Genomic DNA, 14,797 nt, shown 5'->3' with positions numbered 1-14,797 from the left:
TTATTCCTCCTTTCCTGTTCTAATAAGCTCCACTCTTCTTAGGAGGCTTCCTACTAGATGTTGGAGCGAGGCTGTGGGGGTTCGTGCTCGTTAGCGCGTTAGTGGGATCAGACACCGATGTTGTGATGTTGAGGAGGTCTGTGGTTCCCATTCATCCCGTAAGTGTTCAGTGGGGTTGAGATGGAGTCAGGGCTCAGTGCAGACACACGGGTTCTTCAACTCCAACCTTAACTTCCACAACACATCTTCATGGAGCTCAGGGGCTTTGTGCACAGCGGCGTTGTCGTGCTGGAACAAGGTTTGAGCCTCTTAACTCCAGTGAAGGGAAACTGTACGGTCACGGCACACAGTGTGATGGTCAAGGGGTGCACATACTTTTGCGCATATAGCGTATGGAAAACCGTGTAGCAGATATTACTTTAGAGTTTTCGACTTTATTTCACTGCAAATTTCTGCCAAGTAGCAGTTTATTTATTTTTATCTTTATTTTTTTTTTTGCAGCTGCCTGATTGTGTGCAATAGATTCCAGTTGTGAAAGCAAAGATGGTGCTTGACTTAATGCCTGTCGAGTGAAATAATGCCACACACAAAGATCATGATTGACTCTTGTTCCAGGAGCGTTTTTCACTATTACAAGCCGATCAAATGCCTCGCTGTCACTATGGCAGGGCCTTTAAAACGAGACGGAATATTTAAAAGAGCTTTGAAAAAAAAAAACTGAAGCTGATGTAAAGAATCGTTTTGTCTTTGTGACTTAGTTTTTCTCTCATGCTGGAAAAGGAATAGAGCTCTAAAAATCTAAAATAAATTCAGTTGAATATACGATCCTGAGATTTTGTAAGATCTCGCACGCCTTCCGGCGCGGTGCAGAGAGGACGCGTGAATGCTTCAGCGCTACATAAGCCTTTCAATTTGGAAGGATGTTGATACTCACGCGGTGTTTTCCAAAGATTCCTGAAGCACCTTTATTTAGAAATAGAAATCTTGCGTATCTATGGGAACGCTAGGACACTGGGATGCGTATTTGAGCACGTCGGATATTCTAAGTCTTATTATTCATGACAGATGAAGACAGAGACAGCTCGCTGCATGAAATATCTCTGCATCTGTTTGCTAGGGAGAAGCTAATTCATTAGGGGTGCGTGCACGCGCACACACGCACACACACACGCACACACACACCTGTTCCCTGCAGCTGTGTGTTGCTGCCTCAGATGGGAACACGCAGCATTATTGTAAAATAGATCAGCATGATCTTGCAAGGGGCTTCATTACAAACGTCCAAAGCTAATGCCGTGCGTTATTTGTGTTTATCTACAACCATTTCTCATACTTATCCTCGTTCTGCTTTCTGCACGTCCACTAGCGAGATGAGAGAGCTGGAATTAATTCATGGTTTTATCTGAGTATCTTAAAATAAACGGGTCAATCTTGGCTGCACCGATGGGCCGAAACATTACGACCGCTTGCACAGACATGCTGTTGGTGTTCGGTGTTTGTGGGTGTTTGAGGAGGCAAATAGCAGAACCTTTTAGCATTTGTACAGACTTTTGTCTTTAATGCTGTATTCTAGTAAGGAGAGCGCAGCCTTTCATCACAAGATTGAATCCAAGCTATTTGTGTTTGTACAGAGGGCTGAGGAAGCTTAGAAAGAACTGTGTGTGTGTGTGTGTTTGTTCATCTGGGGTCCTCGTGTGTGTGTGTTCATCTGGGGTCCTAGTGTGTGTGTTCATCTGGGGTCCTGGTGTGTGTGTGTGTTCATCTGGGGTCCTGGTGTGTGTGTGTGTGTTCATCTGGGGTCCTGGTGTGTGTGTGTGTTCATCTGGAGTCCTAGTGTGTGTGTGTGTTCATCTGGGTTCCTGGTGTGTGTGTGTTCATCTGGAGTCCTAGTGTGTGTGTGTGTGTGTGTGTGTGTGTGTGTGCGTGTGTGTGTGCGTGTGTGTGTGCGTGTGTGTGTGCGTGTGTGTGTGCGTGTGTGTGTGCGTGTGTGTGTGCGCGTGTGTGTGCGCGTGTGTGTGTGCGTGTGTGTGTGCGTGTGTGTGCGTGTGTGTGCGTGTGTGTGCGTGTGTGTGCGTGTGTGTGTGTGTGTGTGTGTGTGTATCTGGGGTCCTGGTGAGTGTCTGCGCGTGTGTGTGTGTGTGCGTGTTCATCTGGGGTCCTGGTGTGTGTTTGTTCATCTGGGGTCCTTGTGTGTGTGTGTGTGTGTGTGTTTAAACCACACCTTGACTGAAGTTTCTGGCAGATAGTGTGGGTTGCGCAGCTTGGTAGTGATGTAGAAGCGGAAGTCCGGTGCGTACTCGATGGTGGAGTCTCCCAGGCGGATGCACACACTCCCGCCCTGTTTAAACGTCTGCTTCAGCAGCAGAGGCTCCAGGATGGGGTCCAGCTCCTCACCCACATTTTCCAGCAGCACTGGAAGGCAAATTCGACATTGTGTGTGACAGTAAAAAAAAAAAAAAAAAAAAAATCAGAAAGTCTAAAATTAAAAGTAGATGTCATCATGGCTCAGTCGTGCTGGGAACGTCCTCTGTACTCTGTAGTGTGTGTGTGTGTGTATTTTCATGAATACCACATTTCTAGTTTAAATTCTTGTATAAATAATTTACGAATAAATCCGTTCGTAATAAATCCACCTTGATAAATGAGTGTGTGTGTTGTACAGTATGTGCTTTCTGTCTTGCGTCCATCATTTTGCCATCCTGATCTTTTGGAGTTCTCTGTGCTTTTCTCTATGGTGTGTAAAATGTCTATTTTATTTCTGCTAAAAAACATAAATAAATAAAAAACTGACAAAAACTATAACTCACAATAACACTTATTTACTCAAAGGTCACACAGGGCTGCTGAGGGGGAATTAAAGCAGTGCTTTTCATCATCAGGGCTAAAACCAGGGAATACTCAGGAAACCTAACAAACGCAGCCGTCTGGCCTATTCTTCTCTCTCTCTCTCTCTCTCTCTCTCTGTATCTCTCTCTGTCTCTGTCTCTCTCTCTGTATCTCTGTCTCTGTCTTTCTGTATCTCTCTCTCCCTCTCTGTCTGTCTGTCTGTCTCTCCTTGTCTGTCTCCCTCTCTGTCTCTCTCTCTCCTTGTCTGTCTCCCTCTCTGTCTGTCTGTGTCTCGCTCTCTTTCTTTCTCTCTCTCTCTCTCTCTCTCTCTCTCTCTCTCTCTCTCTCTGTCTCTCTGTCTTTCTGTATCTCTCTCTCCCTCTCTGTCTGTCTGTCTGTCTCTCCTTGTCTGTCTCCCTCTCTGTCTCTCTCTCTCCTTGTCTGTCTCCCTCTCTGTCTGTCTCTCTCTCTCTCTCTCTGTATCTCCCTCTCTCTCTCTCTCTGTCTGTCTCTGTCTTTCTGTATCTCTCTCTCCCTCTCTGTCTGTCTGTCTGTCTCTCCTTGTCTGTCTCCCTCTCTGTCTGTCTCTCTCTCTCTCTCTCTCTCTCTGTATCTCTCTCTCTCTCTGTATCTCTCTCTCTGTATCTCTCTCTCTCTCTCTCTGTCTGTCTCTCCTTGTCTGTCTCCCTCTCTGTCTCTCTCTCTCCTTGTCTGTCTCTCTCTCTCTTTCTCTCTCTCTGTCTCTCTCTCTCTCTCTGTCTCTCTCTCTCTCTGTCTGTCTGTCTGTCTGTCTCTCTCTCTCTCTCTCTGTCTGTCTGTCTGTCTCTCTTTCTCTCTCTCTGTCTGTCTGTCTGTCTCTGTCTGTCTCTCTCTCTCTCTCTCTCTCTCTCTCTCTCTCTCTCTCTCTCTCTCTGTCCTCTCAGGGAAAGGGCTGACAAGCAGGGAAGACGATCACAAAGTCAGATTGGGTTTTTGTGCCCACCTTTGAGCCGCCCCGGAGGATCAGACATGCAAAAATTTTGTGCAGATGCTGCTTCGAGGCAGCGTGCATTCTGAAAATAAGCAAAAATTTCATCGCCTAGAGGTGTGAGTGTGAGTATTGCTAGTTTTTTTTTTTTCTTTTCTTTTCAGATCACGCCTTGAGTTCAGTTCAGGTTTCCTAGTGAAAGAGAGACCCCTGGGGAGAGGGCGCAGTATTACACCTGCGGTGGAAATATCAGGTTATACAACAGCAGAACAGATCAGACAGCGCAGGCAGGAAGAAATTGTTTAGAGTGGATAAGAAAGAACAGTAATGGGATAAAGAGAACTTTGGTTATATAAGAAAGCTCTACATGGTACGAAGTTGTCAAATAAAACCTGAATGTCTTTAGACAAGCACAGCTCCAGTATACAGGTATATACTGCATTATACACAACACTTAGTTCCAGTTCACAAATCCCCACAGCCATGCTTCAAAATCTAGTGGAAAGCCTTCACAGAGGAACAGAGTTTTTTTTTCAAGAAGTAAAGGGGGAATAAATCTTGTGGAAGATTGATGCCCATTTAGTGGATGTAACTATAACCACATTGAATTCATTCATTCATTTTCTACCGCTTATCCGAACTACCTCGGGTCACGGGGAGCCTGTGCCTATCTCAGGCATCATCGGGCATAAAGGCAGGATACACCCTGGACGGAGTGCCAACCCATCGTAGGGCGCACACACACACTCTCATTCACTCACGCAATCACACACTATGGACAATTTTCCAGAGATACCAATCAACCTACCATGCATGTCTTTGGACCGGGGGAGGAAACCGGAGTACCTGGAGGAAACCCCCGAGGCACGGGGAGAACATACAAAATCCACACAGAAGGCGGAGGCGGGAATCGAACCCCAACCCTGGAGGTGTGAGGTGAATATGCTAACCACTAAGCCACCGTGCCCCCCACCACATTGAATTATTATGTGTAATTTTACATGGATGCAACCTTGTACTAATCCCTCATTGAAACAGAAGTTGGATACCATGATGAATGGATAAACAAACTGATATTTCTTTTTTTTAAACAGGAGTGGGGTGTGCTAATACTTTTGCCATATGTTTTTACCATACGGCGCGTCTTACGGTCCTGTCAAACAACAAATACGAAGCAAATTACCTGGCGTTCCGAACTGAATGCAGTTCTCCAGCGTTCTCACGAAGTCGGCGTCGCTCAGCTTGATGACGTGCAGGCTGTTGGCCTTTTCCATATTTTTTACCCACTTGTTTGCTTGCCCCTGGGGGTCGATCATCAGGGGCCATCGCCGTGCGTTCCTGCAGAGGAGCGATGTTTGACAAACAAGTAAGAAACATTTCAGGAGCATTCTGAAGAACACACTCATGCAAGAAACCTTCTCATAAACTTTCTTCATAAATCCCACATGAACTATTCCATGCATAAACCCACTGCATGAAGCCTTATGAATGGTGAACATTAGGGAGAAGGGTATAGTGTGATTTACATAAAACATGCAAGCAGCATTAGGGGATCATGCAGAGAACGTTTACAAGAGCAGCTCATAGGAGGAATGATGCTTTCCCTCAGATTTTCTTATGACAGTAATTTTATGGGATTTATGGAACATACAGTACATGAAACCAATAAAGAACACTCACTTGTAAGGAATCCTCAACATGGTCCTCAACATTTAGGACTGCAAGTTAATAACGAGAACGTGAAACAAAATGGTTATGTTTCCACTTAAGGGTTTGAAGTTACATGTTTAGGAAACAATCAGTTTAAGCAGAACAAATGATTCCTTGTGTCTTGAACCGGTAATGTAAAGGTTATGAGTCCGGGAACTACAAGCGGTTCCTTTACATTTAAAGTCAAATAAAAAACAAAAACATTAGAGGAATGTGTGATGAAAGTTAGGCACAGTATAAATGATTAAGATTAGGGTTAGGGTTAGAGAATAGGAGAGGCGTTTAATATTTTTGAGGCTCGACCGCAAGATCTAGTGAGTTTCCTTCAACCGTCTCATTCTTCCAGTGCAAAAATATTTCTATTTTGAGGACGTATCGTCTCCAGGATGTGATTGCATTATTTCTCAAGAATAGCGTTTCTCGAATCTTTCCTCACCCCACAAACATAATTCACTTCTCAATATTACACACGCCGAGAAACGGCAAGATTTTTTGTTTTGTTTTCAAATATTGTCACATAGGCTCTTAAACAGCGTTATATTGCTTCCTAAAAATACCAACAGCTATTGCGCTGTCAAATCTTGTCTAGTAAAGCTGATAAGTACTGTCCTGCTATATAAAAACAATTCTTATAAATAATAAACTATAGGTTCTCTTTAAACTCCGGTATCCCAATTCCATGAAGACGTTTGATGTCTCCTCAATTTGAACTTTTGAAGCCTTTTCGATGTTAAAAGTACTTAAAACGTAACGTCCAATTTGTTGCACTGATATATACCGCAAAATGACGGCTAACAATCGCATTTAATCGGTGAGACTATTTGCTATTCTTTGTTTCTGTGCATGCTAATTGAGCAGTATGTACCGTAGCTAACATTTAGCGTCTACAATATCCGTTAAGAATGCACTGACACTGGAGACTCCTTCAAAAATGTAAATGATTTATAATCTATTCATTCTAATCTATTAGCAGTTCCCTCTCTGGCTGTGCCCATCTTAGTGGCTCCATCCAGTTATCCTGTCAACTCTTGGACCTGATCTGTCCAAAGGGGAACATGGTGAACTGACCCATGTGTTGGTCCACTTGTTTGCCTGTCAGCTTAATAACTTGTGCCACTGTTTGCTATGTTAATGTTAAGTTGCCTTGGATTTCTAATGACACTTAATTCCTAATTTGTATTTTAATGTATATTAGCTAACTGTTGTGGCTATTTCTTGGATGGTTTGTTGTTTGTCGATTGTGTGCAGATTTCTAATGCTAGACATCTTAGTTTAGCATGCAGATGCCATCCCTTAGATAACGTAGATAACGTCATAAAATACGCGTGTTGATGTTTGGACTTGAGGTACTTACGAGATGATGATGGCGTTATCGATGGAGAAGCTGTCGGATGGAAGGCCAGCGATGGTCCAGGTTCGGATTTTTACCGGCTCTCCCAGAGACAGCATCAGAGACACATTCTTAGAGCAGGGGATGGCTTTGACTTTACACAGCTCGATCCATTCTTCTACAGCCCTCTACAAATGCACATACAGTAAATATTCAAGTATATTTACACACAAATGAAATTGTCTTGATTTATTAATTCATTCATTTCCCTGGTTTGTGTAGTTTACAATTTTTATTTTGTTTCTATGCGTCTGTAAAGCTGCTTTGAGACAATGGCAGTTTGAAAAGCACTATACAAATAAATTGGATTAAACTGAATAATTGTAAAGTTTAAAATTAAGTTAACATCTATCCCTAATGAGCAATACTGCAGCGACGGTGGAAAGGAAAAACTCCCTGAGATGATATGAGGAAGAAACCTTGAAAGGAACCGGACCCAGAAGAGAACCTCATTCTCATTTGGGTGACACTGGACAGGAAATAATTTCATTGTAAATAATCTCCTTTCTACAACAGTTTCTAGTTGAACCATCAAACATTTGGAAAGTCTGGAACGCCATTAAAATCCATTACTTAAAAGAAAAGATGGTCAATCAGGACCCTAATAGTGGACTGGTAAAAAGAGGGCATTAGTCAGAAAACAAAGCTAAACATGGTGCTACCACATGTTTCACTGTAGAGATGGAGTGGTTTTCTGGCCACTTTGATTCCAAGCAAACCTCATGCTAAACATGCTAGCATGGTTGAACATTCATTCATTTATTCATTCATTTTCTACCGCTTATCCGAACTACCTCGGGTCACGGGGAGCCTGTGCCAATCTCAGGCGTCATCGGGCATCAAGGCAGGATACACCCTGGACGGAGTGCCAACCCATCGCAGGGCACACACACACACACACACTCATTCACTCACGCAATCACACACTACGGACAATTTTTCCAGAGATGCCAATCAACCTAGCATGCATGTCTTTGGACCGGGGGAGGAAACCGGAGTACCCGGAGGGAACCCCCAGAGGCACGGGGAGAACATGCAAACTCCACACACACAAGGCGGAAGCGGGAATCGAACCCCCAACCCTGGAGGTGTGAGGCGAACGTGCTAACCACTAAGCCACCGTGCCCCCCATGGTTGAACATGAATGGAAAAAAAAGGAGATGTCGTCAGATAGCAAGATTGTCATTTGATATTATTTGATATTCTTAAACGAAGCATTCACTTAGAGCTCAAGTATACTAAACGTCAGTGTTGAATGAACTTCCTGAAGGAGGTTATCCAACACATATTTCCATAAGTGTTTTTCTCTTGGTCAGGGTGATATTGGATCCAGAACCTACGCTGGAAACACCTGGTACGATGCGGGAATCCACCCTAGAACGTAAGGTCTGTCCATCACAGGTAGTGCCAATCTCATGAATACTAATTCTAGCTTTAATGATGGCTGGAATGTTTTGTTTGAAAGTGAAGTATGCTTAATGTTTAAGCAACCGTGATCGCTACTATATTACCTCTCTTCTACGAACGACACTTTTCCGTGGGTCCTAACAGCAGGATATCTTGTTCCAAGCTGTTAAGAATATTGCTTGTGTATATTTGATATCGCTCCCACATATCTCAAAATTGAACCCAGCTTGAAAAAGCAGGAGTTTTAAAGCACTAAGCACTTTTTATAAGAAAGAATGAGCACATACCTCAAACTCTCTTGGTGTAAAAATAGCGATGGTACAGTAAGACTAATTAAATAATAATCCTTTTTTTTTTTTCTTAAGAATCTGCTGGAAGGTTTAAAAAAAAATGGAAGTATAACTTTCTGAAATACAATAAGAACAAAAACGCCAGCGATATCTACAGTAATAGCTGAGCTGGTTAGATGACATTAGGTGTTTTTTTTTTTTGGTTATAAGCAATAATTGCTTCGTACACACAAATATAATATACTTCTGCGTCTTTTACGGAAGGAGCATCTGCGCGAACATGACGTATGTAAAGTGCTCCTTTTCCCTCAGTTACTACTCCAAGTTCACAACATTATCTCGCAGCATGCTTCCAAATATTTTCCCAGGGTTCATTCATTTTTCATAGGCGTGTGTGCCAATAATGACAAAGAGACTGCAAAGGCATTTTAATATGGCTCCTCGTGTGTCTCATAAAAAGTGATTAAGTTAAATATTTAGAAATGTGATGCCTGTGCCGCCTGGGTCACATCAAACAAGGAGCTTTGAGACGGAAATGAAATGGAGAACAGGGCTCGGTTGTTGGGCGTTGGAAATATGTTGCCTGACAAATGTGCCCACGTACAGTGAGTGTCTGTGTGTGTTTGTGTGAGAGAGAGAAAACGAGAGAGATGTTTTATTGTACTGTATGTATTATAATATCTTTCATTATAATGTCTCCACAGCAATAATAACCCAACCCCTTTGGAATTGAGGGCAGATATTGTGAGTTCCCATGAGGAAATAGTCTTACACAAAAATGAAGCATGAGTTTGAAAAACTAAAAGATTTGCTTTAGGGAAAAGTGTGATGTTATTTAAAGTAAGATCAATTGTATTTCCACTTTATCTTCATTTATCTATTTCCACTTCATATCTCAATTTAACAAAATGCTTAGATGGTTTAGGCCCTCAATTGATTTATTATTATTAGTAGTAGTAGTAATATCCTTTTATTTATTTGTTGTAGTTTTATTATTTTTTTTTTTATCATTTATCGGCAGCACAGAGGTGCAGCAATTGGTATTCACTCTAGAGTTAAGGTTACTAGGATCGGTGTGGTGTATTGCATGTTCTCCCTGCGTCTACTTGGGTTTGCTTTTGGCTTTATGGTTTCCCCGTACCTCCCAAAACCATGAAGGAAGCTGGATCAGATACAATATATTGCCCGTAAGTGTGATGCGTGTGAAAGGGTGTATTCCCTTCTCATGCCCAGTGTTCCTGAGCTCCTTGGTGGACTTCAGGTGAATCAGGATGAAGTGCTTATTGAAGATGAATGAATAAATGTGTTGATATGTGTGTGTTTGTGTGTGTGAGATTGTGTGTGTTTACCTGTCTATAACTAGATGTGAAAGCCCCCAGGTAGGCTACTATAGCAGCTGAGATGAGAATATCTCCAGTTAGCTTGGTGTACAGTTCTCCCAGTTTCAATGCTGTCTCACTCCAACGTGTCTTCTCTCCTCCCAAACCACCAATCAGTTGTTCTGCTCTCTTCAGCTTCTGACTGCACAGCTCCACCTATCACAAATGGTCAGCTCACATCATTTAGCCTAGTATTTGTATAATATAGTAACACCGAATCCTTTAACAGAAGCATCCAACATGGAGGCCGTGATCATTCCTGGCACAGAGGCTCTGAATCAATAATTTCATAAATCCATAATCCAGGTTTTTTTTTTCTAATGGTTCCTTCTTGTTGCTTATTAATGCTATGCCACAACCGAATACCTAACGTTTACCTCTTGCTATGGGATTTTCCATTTTTTTCCCACACACAAATTCCTGAACAGAAGAAGGAAAGCAGAGTATTAAAAAGTAAGTATTTCTCAAAGCTAGCGTTTAGGGAAGAGTTAGACATTGCCTCTGTGCATGAAATGTTCGATATGCTTGGGGGAGCATGGCATAAACATTTCTCTTCATTGAACAGGGAAAAGAGACAGGCTGAAAAATAAAGAAACAAAAATTCAGAAGAAACAAGGGAAAGAAAAGAAGACAAAACATGAAAGGTAGTGAAATAGGGCAGAAAAAGACAGTAGGGCCCTGGTGGTGTGTTTAACCCAAAAAAAAAACTGACAGCCAGCTCCCATAAACAAATCAGCGCAGTGTGTTTGGGTGTGTGGGGAGAGTTTATGCTGCTGTGTGTACACAGAGGGTGGGTTTAGAAACGAGAGCTTCACATTGCCGACTTCAAAGCGGGAACAGCGTGATGCGCTGAAGAAAAGCGCACACAAAGGCAAAGCCATAGGGCTTTTCAAGACATTTGAAGATAAAACTACTAAGTAAAGTTTTTAAAAAACGAAAGATGTAAACAAAGCCCACACGAACAGACCATCAAAAGGGCAGAATTTGTAATCAGTTAAAGACTGATTGCGTTGTGTCTCTTGAAATGTTTGTTCTAAGACGCAATAAAGGGGAAAAAGTTCTGCACACCCACACTGGATAGATTTATGTAGGCATCAAAGAGAAATCTCAAAGAATAGAAACAATCTATTTATCAATCCCGATAAGCAAGGTGAATGTTATAGTTTAAAATATAGACATATTCTTGGGATTGATTTTGGTTCACTGTGACGCTGACCAGGTTACAGAGCTTACTGAAGATGTCAGTGCTTATAGCTTCTTCACTTACTAATAAGTGGCCTTTAAAAAGTTTATACATCAAGCGTAGATTACTTAGAATACTGTATAGATTAGTGCATCTACTCTTACATTTCTTTACACCAGTGGACTATTATTATTATTATTATTATTATTATTATTATTATTATTGCAATTATGACCAACCTGATTTTCCAGATCGGCTTTTTTGTTCTTGTTGGCCTCCAGAGTGGCCTGAAGTTTGGCTAATTTGTCTTGGACCTCCTTTAGAGCGGCCTGCTTCTTTTGGAGACCCTCCATAGCTACTTTCAGCTCACCTTCTGCTTGAGCCAACTTCTCCTTCTTAGGGGCCACCACTTTTGCAACCCTAAGAGAGAAGACATTACATTCTTTTGCCTCTAAGTTGGGAGACATCCACTTATTGGTATGATTTACGATGGTTACCTGTCTAATCATTTTATACCAACTCACTTGTCGTAAGAGTCCATAGCACAGACCCACTTGCAGAGGCCCTCGGCTGCGGTGGAGGCTGTCCGGATCTTCTCGGGGACGAAATCAGGGTTGGTGATATATTTGTTGCGAATGACAGTCATGTAAGCGGGGGAAATGTTGTCTTTGTTGTACTCATGCAGACTCTGTAGGAACTTCATGTCACCTAGAAGCTTCTTGGCTGGGCCCCAGAAGTCCTCAATCTTTTTGCCTGAGCCAGAAGGATCAGGGATCCGGTCAGGTTTTATGCCTTTCAGGATGCAAATGGCCTCCATCACAATTTTGACTCCAGCTGGAGGGTTCTTCATGGACTTCACCAGTGTAATGTCCTACAGAGAGGCAAACAAGGTTTTTGGGTGTGCAAGCAAAGTACCTTTAATGCTGGTTGTAATTATATTTCTGTGTGTGTATGAGAGAGCATGTGAATTTTCTTGCCTGTTGTGTAAGTGTATCAAGTGCGGACAGAGCCGCCTCCAGGATGGGCAGAGCAACAGCCAAGTCGGCGTCACACTCATCTTTGATGGCCTTGGCAGCCATGGCTTGTTCGTTTGCCACTGCCTCATCCAGGCGAACTACCTTCTCTGTCTCAGCCACCTCCACAGACTCATGTTCAATTACCACCATCATCTCATCCACGTCTTTGCCAGCCACCACTAGCTGAGGCTGAAGTGCCTCTAGTTCTACTTGCATAGTGGCCACCTGAGCAGCAGCATAATCCAGCTTCTCCAGTCCAATCTCATAGCGCTGTTTCAGCTTCATCACCTCACTGCAGAGGCAAGGATGGCATTTTTTAGGGATTAACATAGTAAAAAACATGTTGAATTTTTTTCCTTTTGCTGAAATCAAAATATATAAAATGAACCCCAGGCTTAACAAGCTCTAATGGTCATGGATAAAGATTCTTACGCTCTCTTGCTTTCCAGTAGGACTTTGAAGGTGGAGATGAGCTCCAGGTAGGAGGTCGGAGTGACGTAGTTGTAGCGCTGAAGCTCCGCCAAAAAGGATGCCGAGAGATTGATAGTGGAAGTGTGGAAGCTTTGGCACATGTCTATGCAGCCAGCGCGAGCCTCATCCGTCATCTCAACGTCCTCCAGGAACCGAGATGCCACAGCCTGTAGAGCATCATCAGGCCACGTCTTGGGGGAAAAATTCAACAAAGAAGTGTGAATGCTGGTAACAGGTGGTCACATACAGTACATTATATAGCCAAAGGTTTGTGGGCAAATGACCATCATATGCATACTGTATGTGCTTAGTGAACATTACTTTCTAGATTGAGCTTTTCCATTTATTCATAACAACCTCCAATATTCTGGGAAAGTGTAACACATGATATCGTTTGAGAAATGCTTATTCGGCCACAAGAGCGTTGGTGAGGTCAGACACTGTTGATGAGTGAGGGGGTCATGGAGTACAGTTGGTGCTCCAGTTTATCCCAGAGGTGTTCAGTGGAATTGAGGTCAAGTTTCCATGCAGGCCACTTGAGTTCCTCTACTACAAACCTGGTAAACCATATCTTCATGGAGGTCCCTTTGAGGTGCTTCCAACTTTTTGGCAACAGTTTGTGGAAAAACCACATATGGGTGTAATGATCAAATGCCCACAAAATATTGTATATATAAACTTTGGGAATATAGACATGAATTAGCAACATTTTGCACAATAAAAACCTTTAGAGATATCATTTATAACTATTAATGGGGCAACCAGAAGACCCTTAAAACATGTGCATTGCCAACCTGGAACCAGTCTATGGTGCAGCAGTTGATAAGTGCAGGGAAACGTCGCAGACGGCCTCTGAAGGTGTCACCTATTGGACTCATGGCCAGCACCACGTGCAACTGGCTACGACAACGCTCTACAAACATGTTGTATAATGCCAGAGGACTTCCATCTGTCTGCTTCTCCCGGTCCCGCTGGCGATCCAAGACCCGCATCCGTTCGCAGATCTCCTGCTTCTCATCCACTGCAAATAGATTAGGAACTTCACCCGTGTTCAGCAAATTGCTGACATCTTCCAGAAATGACTCCATCTTTATCTGTGTGTCCGTGAAGAGAAAGACACCATGGGTTTCTCCAGATGTTGATTTGCGCATAATGAGTTTTAGGTCGTCCCGCCATTCTGTCATCCCATAACTCCTGGATATCTCCACTTGGAAAAGCTCGGCCTCGGCCATGTGAGCAGCCAGGCGAGTCAGGGACTGTCGACCACTCCCTCCGACACCAACCAGAAGCGCATGACCGCGTGGCTGTTTAAGGATGCGAGATATCCTGCATACATGCTCGATGGCAAATCGGAAGAGCACAAGATTCATTGGTGCTTTGCTGATGTTGTTATACTCCTCTAGGTGGGCCTCCACCACTTGCCGTAGCTGATCAACGTCACCAACCTCACGGTAGTTGCGGTCTTCACCCTTGGGGTCATGGAAATCACAAAACATGAGGCTGCGTAAGTCATCTTCAGTCACGCTTCCATCAGCATCAAAATCCAGGTGCTTGAACAGCTGATGGAAGTCCTCCTTTAGGTGGGACTTGCAGACCTCTTGCAAGTAATCCACCATCCAGGCGCGGTCTGATGGGTAAACCAAGCGGTCGTAATAAACTCTCTGCACCTGAAACAATACAGATATTATGTAAGAACTTTGAGTTCTCTCAATATCTGATAACATGTCTCCATTACAATCCAACAAAGGTTGTTCTTAAACTACATGTTGTTTTTATCACACCTACCTCATGTACCCATAAGCGCTTAATAGCGTTTACGTCTTCTGCAGTATCTGGACAAGATAAGCAAATGCCCTGGATGACGCGGGAGAAATCCCGCAGGTTGAAAAGATAATGAGACTTGGCTGGAGTAGGCAGTAAATTCTTAGTGGTCTCCTGATACACTGCCAGGGTGGCACCCACTATCTGAGCTGTGAGGCTGGCAAATGCTGGAGGAAAGGGAAGTCTAAGAAAAAAACAAGCATCCATATTTATTTTGGGCTATCATGTACTGTAAATGTCAGCATCAGTGATACACATGATTCTACTCATCATATTTTCCCTTACCAGACCTCACGTTATGCAAGAAAACTACAGCTGTATGTTTAGGTCTGTAGGA

The 14,797-nt window shown here is 43.0% G+C and overlaps 1 protein-coding gene across 1 annotated transcript in view; it reads right to left on the bottom strand.

Moving 5' to 3' along the window:
- dnah7 (dynein, axonemal, heavy chain 7) overlaps window positions 1-14,797 on the bottom strand; it is a 90,429-nt gene that overhangs the window by 19,083 nt on the left and 56,549 nt on the right. The window contains exons 40-49 of the mRNA XM_060875768.1: window positions 14,425-14,644; window positions 13,434-14,306; window positions 12,601-12,830; window positions 12,130-12,460; window positions 11,677-12,023; window positions 11,392-11,572; window positions 9,940-10,125; window positions 6,858-7,021; window positions 4,977-5,131; window positions 2,222-2,412 (exon numbers count right to left, since the gene is read on the bottom strand). Coding sequence (XP_060731751.1) covers window positions 2,222-2,412; window positions 4,977-5,131; window positions 6,858-7,021; window positions 9,940-10,125; window positions 11,392-11,572; window positions 11,677-12,023; window positions 12,130-12,460; window positions 12,601-12,830; window positions 13,434-14,306; window positions 14,425-14,644 — 2,878 coding nt within the window. The remainder of the gene's footprint in view (window positions 1-2,221; window positions 2,413-4,976; window positions 5,132-6,857; window positions 7,022-9,939; window positions 10,126-11,391; window positions 11,573-11,676; window positions 12,024-12,129; window positions 12,461-12,600; window positions 12,831-13,433; window positions 14,307-14,424; window positions 14,645-14,797) is intronic.

Source organism: Tachysurus vachellii, chromosome 8 (genome assembly GCF_030014155.1).
Source record: "Tachysurus vachellii isolate PV-2020 chromosome 8, HZAU_Pvac_v1, whole genome shotgun sequence".
Taxonomy (NCBI): Eukaryota; Metazoa; Chordata; class Actinopteri; order Siluriformes; family Bagridae; genus Tachysurus; species Tachysurus vachellii.
Note: the sequence above shows the minus strand (reverse complement) of the source record. Positions and strands in the feature narration are given on the sequence as shown.